The following is a 14,667-nucleotide window of genomic DNA, read 5'->3' as shown; positions in this document are numbered from 1 at the left end:
TTCAAGTAATAATGTTTTATTAACAATTTGACCAAGTAATAATGAATGCAGGGTGATAAAATGAATATTCCTCAAAAAAACGACATCAAAGTGTAAACACGTTGCACTATTTTCATGACCGAGGACACAGTCAGCTTCCACATGGAATTCTGTTCCCATTTGTAACCCGTTACATCTTTGAAAAGCACGAGAGTCTCTGACTCTGAAAATCAATGTTCCCATTTGATTAAAAAGAAAATTCACTTCCAATTTGATTCGACTTTTTTCTTTTCTTTTTTTCAAATCAAATTGAAACATTGGTTTTCAGATCAGAACCTTTCAAACTTTCCAAAAAATATAAATGGCTACAAATCTCCACAAAATTGGAACGAACGAACCATAAATCCAGACATATGGAACCTGACAAACACTGCAACATTACGTCGGCCCTTCAGTGATACAGGTAAGGTAAGGTAAGGTAAGGTAAGGTAAAGAAACAAATGACCAAAAAGGGTCAAAAGAGATAACAAAGCGCGTGTGGTAAAACACCTTAATGCAAACTTAATCAAATGGCTTCATACGGTCAAACAGGTCTCTTCAAAAATAACACTTACAATGGTGACGTCAACAACGTACTTTGTTCATAACCAGTGGCAAAAAATTGAAAAGGATTCGACCAATTCTTGTTGTTGCGTCCCGGCATTTCGACATTTAAATGGCGTAAAACGCGTGTGATTACACTCGGGGGCTCTTTCAGCCATTGTGAAGACCATGGACTTGCAGAAAGCAGCAAGAAACTCCAAGCCGAACGAGAATAACTGCTCAGGCCTCGTTTAAAAACAACAACAACAACAACAACAAAAAACTTATTTTAAACAAATCGTTCACCTCGGTAGACGTAGACCTACCCCACATCGCTCGTTAAAATCCACAGGCAGAGAGACCGCCTTGTGTGCTGGAAGAAACGCAGTCGGTGTTGGCACATCACATGAAACACGTGTGATCAGTTAACCAAATTTTAAAAAAATAATAAAAAGGCCTGTGAATTCGAACAACATGGGTCCAGCAGAGAAAGACGACCATAGTTGCCTTTGATTCATGTATGAGAGAAAGTAAACAAAAAATGGTGATCGTGTCACATACAAGTTTGTTCAACAGGAGGCCCGTTTGGAATTGGATTCCATCGCCGCCGTGATCATCAGGAAAGGGATGGCGGAGGAGGAGAGAGGGGCGGATAGCACGCACCCCGGGCTGTGACAAAGTGACGGCGCAGTCTCGACGAGGGCTGAGAAACCACGCAAGGGTTGCTGTGATGAAGCGTGAGACTACGCAGAGCGCGGCCTTTTTTTCTTCGCTGTCTCGGTCCACACATGCACGGCATCGGCACCGCCTCGATGCGCCGCTCCACCATGTTGTAGCGGCAGCGGCGGAGGTGGTCGGCCATACTGGGCACCTCGGCAAACTTCCAGAGTGACACGGGAGAAAAGGACGTGCTGAAGTGCCAAACCTGATGAACGAAGAACAAGGGCAAAAAAAAAAGGGCAAACGAGGAAGAATCGATTAACTGCTTCAACTCACCACTTTGATTACAAAAACACAATTATTGGTGTTGTGGCGTTGTGTAGCTTCAGACACTTGGCTCTGCATGCGAATCAAAATACTATGGAGTTGGCCTCCTCGAGGTTGAACTGAAAAACATCGCATTTCCAAGAACAATATTTCTGCAGCTCAATGTCTCCAAGCGAAAGGGGATAATTAGACAGAGTGCCGATATGTCATAACATAACACAACTTCATTCCATTTGCAAACTAACTTCACAGGTACAGGACACAAAGGATGTGCAGGAGACCATATGTGTCGAGCCACGGGAACTTATGGAATTATAAAACTGCGTGCTGTGACTGAATGCCTCGCATGTCTGTCCTTAGACAGCCGCCTTGCTCGATGCCAAGAATGGCTTTGGCAGCACCATCCCCACCTCGAAGGCAGCAAGGACCAAAATAGGACCTTTCTACAAGGCACCTTTCACAAACACAAATACACCTTGTGGACACATAATGGTTATTACAAAAGTTCCCAAATAAAGTTCCCTCAAAAGCAATGGGAGTGAGAGGACAGAGAGCAGATGATGGGAGATAACAGAGCAGAGAAGGATATATATGGAGGAAAGAGGGAGACAGATAAAGCAGGAGATAGCGACAGCAAGATAAATAAAGGACAGAAGGGAGGGGGAGAGGGCATAAGGAAGGGAGAGAGGGCAGGAGGACAGGAGGGAGAAAGACGGAGAGAGAGAGAAAGACGGCGAGAGAGAGAGAGAGAGAAAGACGGCGAGAGAGAGAGAGAGAGAGAGAGAAAGAAAGACGGCGAGAGAGAGAGAGAGAAAGACGGCGAGAGAGAGAGAGAGAAAGACGGCGAGAGAGAGAGAGAGAGAAAGACGGCGAGAGAGAGAGAGAGAGAGAGAGAGAGAGAGAGAGAGAGAGAGAGAGAGAGGAGAGAGAGAGGAGAGAGAAGGAGAGAGAGAGAGAGAGAGAGAGAGAGAGAGAGAGAGAGAGAGAGAGAGAGAGAGAGAGAGGGGGCAGGAGAGAGAGAGAGAGCAGGAGAGAGAGAGAGAGAGAGGGCAGGAGAGAGAGGGAGAAGGCAGGAGAGAGAGCAGGAGGGAGGAATAGAGGGCAGGAGGGAGGGAGAGAGGGCAGGAGGGAGGGAGAGAGGGCAGGAGGGAGAGAAGGGAGGAAGAGAGGGCAGGAGAGAGGGAGGGCAGGAGAGAGGGAGAGAGGACAGGAGGGAAGGAGAAAGGACAGGAGGGATTTGTCATTTTTTCAGGGTGCGGGCGATAGCTCGGCCACTCTTTGTGAAGGACGCTGTGGAGATCTTTAATGTCCATCAACTAATGTCGGAAGACGTGACGACCATTTTGCGTCCATCGTAGAGACGACACACACATTGATGATTCACTCAGTCTGTGAAACACCGGGATGATAGTTTACAGCTGGGTTGGGATTCAAACACAGCTTAGAGGGGAGTGTGCGTACCTCGGAAGTCATCCTGTCAGCCGAGGTCGTACCTGAATGCACTGTTAATAATCAAACTGTGTTTCTATGTTGTACCGGTATGTATTACTATACTGAAGGAGCTGCAGATAACGAGAGGGCGAGACACTTCGTAGCTTGATCAAAGCTCCTTTATTCCAACAGAACTAACACATACCGGAACTCACGCATCTTTTATAACACAACTCACTCTTAAGGGGGCGTGGCCCCAACAACCGAGCGCACGCCATGCCCATACAATCAATAGCCCTACTGGTCCCGTGCCTGTGGATTATGTCCCAATGGGGTAACCCCCACATGTGCCCCCCCCCCACCCCCCGGAATTCACTCGCACGGGCAATGTCCGTTTTCGGGAGTTGAGCCAACCGAGGGGGCTGGTCTAGGTCCAAGTGAGCCGCCTTGAGGCGGTCCACCAAAAGGTGGTCCGGTTTGCCGCCTATGTTGACCACGAAGGACTTGTCCCCGGTCTCCAGAATGCGGAAAGGCCCGTCGTAAGGCACCAGAGCCACGTTAACCTGGTCAAACCGTCGCTTGGGGCGATGCACCTTCGAGCGTTGACACTCGACGCAGGTGTTGACCCAGTCGCGCACATCCTTCCTGAGCCCGTGCCAAACGAACTTCGCCGCCACCAACTTTTGTGACGCCTTCCTGCCCGGGTGAGAAAGACCGTGGACGGCATCGAACACCAGCCGTCTCCAGCTGGTGGGTACGACGGGGCGAGGCTGACCCAAGGAAACGCCGCACAGTAGCGTGGTGCCCGTGTCCTTGAACAGCATGTCAGACAGTTGAAGCCCCGTGACCGACGCCCTGCAGGCCTGGACCTCTGGGTCGGCGATCCGATCGGCCGCCATGCGGGCGTAGTCGATGCCAAGGTGAACCGCGCCGACTATGGACTGGGAGAGACAATCGGCAACCGTATTATCCTCCCCAGCAACATGTTGGATGTCCGTCGTGAACTCGGAAATGAAGGAGAGCTGGCGTTGTTGACGGGCGGACCACGGCTCCGAGACCTTGGCCATGGCAAAAACCAGGGGCTTGTGGTCCACAAACGCCGTGAACGGGCGGGCTTCCAACAGGTAACGGAAGTGTTGGACAGCAAGGTAGAGGCCGAGGAGCTCACGATCGAAGGTACTGTACTTTCGTTCGTTAGGGCGGAGCTGCCGGCTAAAAAAGGCAAGCGGCTGCCATGCCCCATTGACCCACTGCTCGTGCACGGCGCCAACCGCGTAGTCCGAAGCATCCGTGGTGAGAGCCATCGGTGCATCGGGCGACGGATGTGCCAGCATGGTTGCACTGGCGAGGGCCAGTTTAGCATCCGTGAAAACCTTGGCCATCTCCTCGGTCCAGTCAATGGCGCGTTTGGTAGGTTTGCCCTTGAGGGCCTCAAAGGGGCCGCATCAGCTGGGCCGCACGGGGCACGAAATGATGGTAAAAGTTCACCATGCCCAAAAACTCCTGCAGGGCCTTGACGGTGAGGGGGCGTGGAAAACCCTTCACAGCCTCCACTTTAGACGGCAGTGGGACGGCCACCTCCTTCGTGATGCGGTGGCCGGGAAAGTCAATTGAAGCCACCCCGAACAAGCACTTGGCCGGGTTAATGATCAGGCCATGCTGACTGAGGCGTTCAAAGAGCGCTCGGAGGTGAAGCATGTGCTCCGTCCTGGAAGCGCTGGCGATGAGGATATCGTCCAGGTAGACGAACAGAAACGGCAAATCCCGCAACACGCTGTCCGCCAGGGCCTGGAAAGCCTGGGCCGCGTTTTTGAGCCCAAAAGGCACACGGAGGAATTTGAAAAGCCCGAACGGTGGAATCACCGCGGTCTTAGGAACGTCCTCGGCCGGACGAGGACCTGGTGGTAACCACGAACGAGGTCCACCTCAGAAAAAAAAAAAGCTTTACCGGCCAAGTGGGCAGAAAAATCCTGGATATGCGGGATTGGGTGGCGGTCGGGGGTAGTGGCGTCGTTAAGGCGGCGATAATCAGCGCACGGGCGCCAACCGCCTCCCGGCTTCGGCACAATGTGGAGAGGCGAGGCCCACGGGCTGTCGGACCGTCACACGATGCCTAGACGCTCCAAAGTGTCGAACTCCGCCTTTGCGATAGCGAGTTTCCCCGGGTTGAGGCGTCGAGCCCGGGCGTAGACAGGCGGGCCGGTGGTCGGAATGTGATGCTCCACCCCGTGCTTGACGGCAACGGCTGAAAAGGTGGGCCGTGTAAGGCCCGGGAACTCGGTGAGGAGGTGGGTGAACTAATCTGAGGTCGAGAGCGTGCACGCGAGCCTCGTCGAGGCGGACCCACTCAGCGAGCATGGAAGAGAACTGAATGTCTTCGCATTAATGAGCCGCCGATGTTTAACATCCACCAATAGGCCGTTGGTGCAGAGGAAATCAGCGCCCAGCAAGGGGGTGGACACCTTCGCCGTGACAAAATCCCATGTAAACCGCTGCCCGCCCAAGCACAGTACCACGGTCCGTTTGCCAAAAGTCTGAATAGCACTGCCGTTGGCGGCTTCCAGGGAGGGGCTGTGACTCCCGGCCTCCTGGTCCAATGCCGACGCAGGTAGAACGCTCACCTGGGCCCCTGCGTCGCAAAGGAAACGACGTCCGGAGTCGGTGTCCGAAATGAACAACAAACTGCCCGAACGGCCGACGCTCATGGCATTTAACGAGCGCCGGCCATCCCGTTTCCCGACCCGCTGAAGCTGCAGGGTGGCCGGCATGCCTTGGCCTTGGGCCCAAACCTTGCGTGGTAAAAGCACAAGCCTGGGGCCTTCCGCCGCTGGGCCGCAATGGCGGCCGCGACGGTGTCCACCAGTGGCGCAGGCTCGACGGGGCCGGGGTCCCATGCGTCCGCACTACATCGCTGGCTGGCGGAGAAATACTTGTCTGCTTCCCTGGCCAGGGCGCGGAAATCCTTAACAGACGGGTTGGCCAGGGCTGTCTGTACCTGACCTGGCAGCTGTTGCAGGAACAGTTCTTTGAAGAGGAAACATGGTCGGTGGCTGCCCAGTCGAGACAACATGTGGTCCATAAGCTCCGACGGCAGGGAGTCGCCCAGCCCGGGTGGAGAAAGTAGTTCGCGGGCGCGCTCGGCCTCAGTGAGCTCGAAGGTTACGAGCAGCAGCGCCTTTAGCGTCTCATACGTGCGTCCCTTCGGAGGATCCTGAAGAAGGCTCACCACACTCTGGTCGCAGTGGAGCCGATGAGCGCAGACACGACATAATAATACTTCGTGTCGTCTGCAGAAATGCTTCGAATGGCGAATTGGGCCTCAGCTTGTGCGAACCAAACGGCAGCTTGTCGCTCCCAAAACTCCGGCAGTTTAATCGAAACTGCGCTTGTCGCCACGTTCGTTTGAAGCTCCGAAAACGTTTGAGAGCAAGACGGGGTCACCAATGTAGGAGTTGCGGATAACGAGAGGGTGAGACACTTCGTAGCTTGATCAAAGCTCCTTTATTCCAACAGAACTAACACATACCGGAACTCACGCATCTTTTATAACGCAACTCACTCTTAAAGGGGCGTGGCCCCAACAACCGAGCGCACGCCACGCCCATACAATCAATAGACCCACTGGTCCCGTGCCTGTCGATTATGTCCCAATGGGGTAACCCCCACAATACAATATATAATCAAGTGAAGGCACAACACGCCCCTCCCTTTATATGGGATGGTTTCTCTGTATGCAGCTTTAACACAGGACTGAAAATTCGTTTATCGGCTTCTACTGGACGAAATTGTCTGCAAATTTCAGAAGTAAATGCTTTGTATGTCGAGGTAATATGTTCCAAATTTCAGCAATGTCTGTTTCCGCATTCTTGGGTTTTATTAAGAAAACCCTCAAATTCACATTAGTGTCTGTCCGTCCATCCGTCCGTCCGCCCAAAATGTGTTGGCGCTCATGTCTCAAATGCTGTACAGTGTACATTGAAACTGGCTGAAACTTGGAATATACATCGGCCAATACATCCAATCAATGGCTTTCAAAACGGATTCAAAATCTGCGCTCATTTAGAGTGCTTACGGGGGATTTTTTGATCCCCCCAAAATAGGTATTTGCTCTTTTCTCCAAAACTACACACAATGTTGATGAAACTTAGCTACAAGCTTCATATCTGATGCCTAATGAAGGTGTATTGACCGCATTGACATAGAAAAATTTCGACTCCAGGAGTAATTATTGGGGAAAATGCTCGGGGTATAGAAAAGGCAATGTGGCAAAGCATAGAAAAGAAGGGACTCTCCAAAGGTTGTAGAAAATGCCAAACAATAGAAAAGAAGGGACATTCAAAAAATCTCTTGTGTATGCTGTACTGCTGTGTTCATAGGAGGAACCAAGTAATGCTCCAGAAAAGTTCATATAAAGGGGCACCAATTTGATTCATACAGTTCAAAAAAAACTTCACATACTGACGGGTTTTATCCTATATAGAGCACCCATTATTATTATAGTATATATGTATACATGTATATATGTATATATATACAGTCACGTGAAAAAGTAAGTACACCCCATGTAAAGTTTTGACTTTTTCAACATATTTCAACATACAGCTATTTGATCTTCATTTCAACATACAGCTATTTGATCTTCATTTCAACAATATTGATCTGTCTTTATTGACAGATAAAGGTGATATAATATAACAAATATCATGAAACATTTACATTTTGTAGTCCATTGTATAATTTAAATAAACATAAATGCAAATTTCGCATGTGGAAAAAGGAAGTACACCCTTGGCTCCAACAGGTGGTATTGCCCCCTTTGGCAGAAACGACCTCAAGTAGGCGTTTCTGATAACTGTCTACCAGTCTCTGACATCGACTGGGGAGAACTTTTTGCCCACTCCTCCATGCAGAATTCTTTCAGCTGTGCCATGTTTGAGGGGTTTCTTGCATGCACAGCTCGTTTCAAATCCCCCCACAACATCTCGATGGGATTTAGATCCGGGCTTTGACTTGGCCATTCCAGAACCCTCCATTTCTTTCTTTTCAGCCATTCCTTGGTGGATTTACTGGTATGTTTCGGGTAATTGTCATGTTGCAAGGTCCACCTTCGGTTGAGCTTCAACTTCCTGACAGATGACCTCACATTATCCTCAAGCACCCTCTGGTACAATGAAGAATTCATAGTGGATTATATTATGGTGAGCTGCCCAGGCCCTGATGCAGCAAAGCTGCCCCAATCCATAATATTTCCACCACCATGCTTTGCAGTTGGTATCAGGTTCTTGTGGTCAAATGCTGTCTTTGGTTTTCGCCAAACATGTCTTCTGGTACTGTGGCCAAATAGCTCTACCTTTGACTCATCTGTCCAGAGCACATTGTTCCAGAAGTGCTGGTCTTTGCCAAGGTGTTCAATGGCAAACTTTAGTCTTGCCCTGATGTTCTTTCTGGACAGCAAAGGTTATCTTCCTGGCACACCTCCCATGTAGATCAAATTTGTGCAGCCTCTTCCTCATGGTAGACTCGTGCACTTTGACATCAACAGTGGCAAGAGCTACCTGTAGGTCCCGTGATGACATTCTGGGGTTCTTAGAGACTTCTTTCAGCATCTTGCGGTCTGCTCTCGGGATGAACTTGCTGGGGCGGCCTGGCCTGAACAAGTTGGCCAATGTTTGGAATCTTTTCCACTTGTAGATAATCTTCCGGACAGTCGAATGATTGATTTCAAATTGTTTGGAGATCTTTTTAAATCCCTTCCCAGACTCGTAGGCATCTATAACCTTCTTTCTGAAGGCCTCAGAGAGCTCTTTTGATCGAGGCATGGTGACGCCGCACACTTCAACGACAAAGAGCAAACCAAACTAAATGTCTGAGGTTGAAATAAGACAGGTTCCTCCAAGATCCTCTCTAACGATGTTCTAATAATTTGCACCTGAGCTGGTGCACCTGATTCTAATTTTAGGTATTTGAAGTAGTGATAAATGTGGGGGTGTACTTACTTTTTCCACATGCAAAATTTGCATTTATGTTTATTTAAATTATACAATGGACTACAAAATGTAAATGTTTCATGATATTTGTTATATTATATCACCTTTATCTATCAATATTGTTGAAATGAAGATCAAATAGCTGTATGTTGAAATATGATGAAAAAGTCAAAACTTTACATGGGGTGTACTTACTTTTTCACGTGACTGTACGTGTCACACTAATAGTAATGTTAAATGAATGCCAGCTCACCCCAGCCGCTCCATGTGGACGACTCGGGTCGAGTCTCGGTGAGAGAAGGGGGTAGTGTTGCGGTTGTGCCATAAATGCAAACCCCCTATAGTTAATTGCATGACAACATGTAGCCTGCATTAGTTAGTTATGTCTTATTGAATGTAAAGATTAGCCCTTTCCCATTGTGTAGTAATCAAGACCAATATGTGTTGAAGTTAAGCAGGATGTCAAGCCTTCGTGTGGCTGGGAGAAGCCATTACTAATGAGCAGGAAGGTGTGGCCAAAAGCGAAGCCCACGTGACCAATGAGGAGGCGGGAACATGTCCCCGGCACGTGACCAACCTCAGCCAATAGGAGGCTGTGGAACATTTTCGAGGTGTGGGCGGGTCTGATAAAACCCCTGTCCAGCGCATTTTCATTCTCTTTGCTTTTGGGATTTTGCTGCGCTACGACCTCCTGTTCTGAACTCTTGCCTTTTCGCCACACCCACGACGAGACCTCGCTTGCTGTTTCGTATCTCCCACAACACGTTTTTGGCCTTTGTGTTTTCGTCGACACCCATCGCTTCTGCGCCGATCTCTTGCGCCATCCGGCTGACCTGCAAGTGTTGGCTTTCTACACGACTCACCTGCGCTGAAGTTCATCAACCTGCGCTGAAGTTCATCTACCTGTGCTGAAGTTCGTCCGTGCCAACTTCAAGGTGGCGGTTCGTCCTTCGGACCTTACCTCATCCAGGCTGTACGTCCAGATCGGGTATTGAACTGCGAACTGCGCACACCAGACCACGTGGCAATTGCGAGGCAATCCCAGCACGTACATCGGTACGCCCTTAACCAGAGTGTTATTCCCTGAGTGAGTGTGTCAGAGTGTGAAGGCACCAGTGGGGTTTATTATTAGGTAAGACTTGATAAGCTGTATCTTTTGTCTATTCTCTGTGCCTTCAAAATAAAAGGCTGCACATTTGGTTACTTTCCAACCTGTTCAGATAAGTCTTTTCGCCATTGGCCTAGCATCATCCGAGACCGAATTTGGCTAGATTCAGGTCCATAAATCTCGTGAGGTAATGCCGCTTTCCACACCGTGCAAATCCGCTCGGCACGAAATTGAATAAGGTGTGTGGAAGCGAGGGTTCGATCCCCAGTTTCTCCGGTCACGTGTCTTGAAGGTATTTGGGAATATTGACCAGTAAACTCTTTGGCGCGTGACTGGGAAATTGGCGATCGGAATTGCTTAGCAATCCGGCAACCACGAAATTAGTCGTGGACGGCAGCCTCAGTGGACCCAGAGTTTGAGGGGGAGCAGGGCATAAACCCCCCTTAGTAAATCGACGAAACCCGGGATCTGCAACAATATATATATTGTTGCGGTTTTGAGTTTTGCACAGTCAGTATAACAAAGGTTAAAATTTCCCCCTCATAGTTAGTCACACAAGCAACATGTAGCCTCGCGATAGTATAGTTATCTCTTAGTATTTGTGAGCTTCGTCCTTTTCCTATGTTAGTTCTGCGTTGAGTAGAGTAAGGAGAATAGGTCCTACTTCTACTGACTATCCCGCCTCCCTAGCCTCATGCCCCTTTGCGCTGACTTTGGTTCATTTTCAGCGAATTAACACGAGGCAGGCCTAGGAGGGTCGGGGTGGGGCCGAATGAGGGGCGGCAGAGGAGCTGACGGTAAGCACGAGCCGCCAACCAGGGCTCAGAGAGTGTGGCGGCAGCACTGTGTCACAGGGCGTGGTTGGAAGGTTCGAGGAGGTTCGGGGCATATCTATATAAGCGTTGCCCAAAGCCCCCGAGAGGACTGATGAGAGGACTGATGAGAGATGACTTGCGAGTGGAGAGCGTCAACGGACTCGAGAGTTGAAGGAGCGCGGTGAGCCGAAGAGAACTTTGAGAGATACGCGAGTGAAGAAAGACGCGCATGAACCAGAATACGCGCTAATATAAAGTAACGCTGAGTTGAGCTTGAGGCCGAATCGCGTACAGTGCATCAAGTTACGCGAGTGATAACGGCTGTGTAACCGCTAGCCGCGCTGATGATGGTAACTCTGTCGGTTGCGGCGATGGGCAGCCGTCATCACGGGGCCTCTGTATGGTCTTCTGGCAGTCAGACCATAGTCATGCAGTCGTCTTCGTGCAGTATCATTGGAGATCCGTGGGTTTGCACGCCCCGGAGTTTCTGCCGCAGTGCGGGATGCTGGACGGAATCGATCCCGCAGGTGACTTCGGACCATCTGCCTGTCCTGCCTTGCAGTGGTGACTCTTGGCCTCCCTGATCGAGGTCTGTTATCTGCAGAGTTGTGGAGGGTGTCTCTGTCCACCAGGGCCAATATCGTCTGGTGTGAACAGCCAAGGTGACGTGCCACCTCACGGTAGCTCAGTCCGCCTTGCAGCATGCCCAGGGCACGCTGCCGTTGATCCCTTGACAATCGTGGCATGTTGATTGAAATGCCCATTTTGCACTGGCCTTTTTAAAGCCAATATCAAGACATCACGTGCAGCTCATTAAAATCATCCCGTACCCCTTGGCTAATCACTGACAGTCAAAACGGCTGTTCAACAGCTGTGCTATGAAGTGACCATTGAAGGTTCAAGTGACCATCCGTGACCGTTTTGTCTGATAGTGAGGACACAATTGTCCACAAATAAGTTCACACATTTATTACACGCAGTGTTATTGTTGATATTTAAAGGTTTCAAAGGTGGTAAGTTTCTTTTGCGTTTCAGTGTATATATATATATATATATATATATATATATATATAGTGTTGTGGAAATGAGGATTGTGTTTTTTATTGTTGTGTAGATTGTTGTAAAAATATCGCCCTCCTTCCTCCAGTTGTGTATAAAGGTCAAAGTGCGTCCCGTAATTAGGTCATAAACAATCACGTTTTGCCAATCATAGATTTCCTCCTTGTTGGTAGTTTATTTCCTTATTCTATGTAGGTTAAAGCCGTGTCTTCCATTAATTGACACTCCATTGCACCGAATTCAAATAAATAGATCCCCTTTCATTTTCATTTAATAAAGCCTCAATTGCCAACTGCATTCACCGCGACTCCATTAGCCACGAGGTAGGCTTGGAGAAGAAGGGGGAGGAGCTGCCGAATCCTGGGCGTGCCGCCCATCGTCATCAAGGGTGGAGCCAGAGGGCCCGTGCCGACCAATCAGAGCCGAGGCGAGCTCACCGAGGGGCGTGTCTTGGAGGCCGGCGGCTTGATCGGTGGCGGGGTTATAAAAAGTGCACGCGGAAGCCTTTGGAGAGACGGTGATGAGAAGGAGTCGAAGGTGGTTGCAGTTGCAACAAGTGTGCCAGAGACAGAAGAGAGTCAGAGATACGGCAGAAGAACAAGTGCCAAGTAGAACAAGTGCCAAGTAGAACAAGTGCCAAGTAGAACAAGTGCCAAGTAGAACAAGTGCCAAGTAGAACAAGTGCCAAGTGAGAGTTGCACAGAGGTGCCAAGAAAGAGTTCAAAGGGGCAGCTTTGGAGAGCGCACGGTGCACCGGAGGAGCTTCGCCGTGCAGTTTGGAACCGCGGCGGTTTTGGCGATCCCAGCTCGAGGATTGACGGCGGCTGTCCGCTTCCAGCCCGACCGATCCCTGCTGAACCTTCCTCTCCCGCCAAGCTATTCCTCCTTCCGACCATTCCTGCCTGCAATTTCCCCATTCGTGTGAGTCCGTCTTTTGTTTGTTCTGTCCAGGATTATAATTAAGACTGCATAGGTAAGCTAATTTTCACTGTGTCCTTCTGGTCCGTCCCTCTTTCTGTCTTTATTTTATTATCCTTCCTTCTTCCTTGGTTTCTTTGGTCCTGTAAATAGAAATAAATTATATTCGTATTTCCTACTTCTGTCTTCCTCTTCTTCACATCCGTGTCGCCTTTGTCTTTTCCCCATTGAATATCTGTGGCACGATTTGGCCCATGTTTAAGGAATCGGGTCTTGGTCATTGTTAAATAGTTCGGGCCGTGGCCACCATCCGCTTGGCAAATCAACACCTTATCCGCGGTCCGTAACAATATATATATATACATATATATACAGTGGTACCTCGGCTTACGAGTGCCCCAACGTACGAGTTTTTCGGGATACGAGCCGTCGCTCGGGCGGTTTGTTGCTTTGGGATACGAGCCGAGATCCGATGTACGAGCTCAAAAAATTTATTTTTTTGAATTTTCCGGTTGTGGCTTCCGGTTCCGGTCACGTGGTTATCTTGCCGTGAAAGCATCTCTGCTTGGATATAAAACACGCAATCGTCGAAATACATGAGCGAGGAATCTCCTTGCTCCAGCCGGTGACGTCATCGGCGGGGATCCCCGCCTCCAGAGTGGCTGATCACGTGACCGCCAAAGCGTGTCGCGCGTGCGGGTATAATGAGCTACACCTGTGGATCACGTGACCACGGAAGCACGCCTCGCTTGAGAGGCATGGCTTTCGGTTTGCGTTTTGCTTTATAAGGCGCGATAAATGGGCTTTTGAGTGTTAGCGGTTCATGGCGTTGACGGTTCATGACGGTTCATGACGGTTCATGACGGTTCATGGCGTTGACGGTCAAAAACCCATTACATCAATTTTACCAGGCACTGTACAGTAAGTACAGTGGACACCAAATGCACGGTGGAAGGCTAGAAGTAGAAGATCGTCCAAGACAAGTGAGAATAAGCCATACTTTGGAGATGACGTCATTCGCTGGTCCGATAACCAAAGATGTGGTATAAAAAACCAGGTGAGCTAACAATGCAGCAATGAAGGAATTCGGCCAAGGCACCGGCACACAACGACCTACCTACATCGAAAGACTCAATGCCAATGGTGACAGAAGCCAAGACGGCCGGCTTAAACACCGCCGAAAGACCACGGTGTACCAACTTACGATGCAGAACATCTTGCACTTAATATGATGACAACAGGTGCCATCCTCTGACGTACCATTACAGGTACAGGTACAGTACACGTGAGCACAGAGCAAAAGTTCACTGAAACCGAGATTAAGAAAAAAGAAAAAACACCTCGTGGTCCGTGCTCGATATCCGAGTTTCAATCTTTTCAAACACATGATGCTCTCGGTCACGGTATCTCCTGCGAGCTGCTTCTCCTTCAACCACACAAACAACAACTTCTCCATATCTTCATGGATAGAGGTCCGGAGCTTTGAAATAATCGTAACGCCCTTGGCTGGCGTTATAGCCTTTATGGACTCCTTCTGCTTCAAAATCGTACATATCGTAGAAGGAGTACGATCGTACTGCCTCGCCAAGTCGACAACACGCACACCTCACCTGGCATGCTCTTCTCCTCTGCTTAATAAAACCAGTTTATTTCTTTACATTCTCTTGTATTATGTACAGTATATACGAGGTCGTGCTTGTTTATACATTATTTGTTATTTATAAAGTACATTTTTGTTATTTAAAAGCACCTAACAAAAAAAATTGGTGTTTTTTTTTTGAGGCTGGAACGGATTAATAGC

The 14,667-nt window shown here is 49.2% G+C and overlaps 1 protein-coding gene across 4 annotated transcripts in view; it reads right to left on the bottom strand.

The window, feature by feature from the left end:
• The window catches only part of FBXO30 (F-box protein 30), a 40,799-nt gene continuing 26,132 nt past the window's right edge, over positions 1 to 14,667 (bottom strand). For all 4 annotated transcript variants that reach the window (XM_068136347.2, XM_068136350.2, XM_068136349.2 and 1 more), the window contains one exon: positions 1 to 1,486. In XM_068136347.2, coding sequence (XP_067992448.2) covers positions 1,178 to 1,486 — 309 coding nt within the window. In that variant the 3' untranslated portion in view covers positions 1 to 1,177. The remainder of the gene's footprint in view (positions 1,487 to 14,667) is intronic.

The sequence above is a fragment of the Myxine glutinosa genome, chromosome 14 (assembly GCF_964187855.1).
Source record: "Myxine glutinosa chromosome 14, kmMyxGlut1.1, whole genome shotgun sequence".
NCBI classification, from domain to species: Eukaryota; Metazoa; Chordata; class Myxini; order Myxiniformes; family Myxinidae; genus Myxine; species Myxine glutinosa.
The sequence above is the reverse complement of the archived record's forward strand: the minus strand, read 5'-3'. Positions and strand labels throughout refer to the sequence as shown.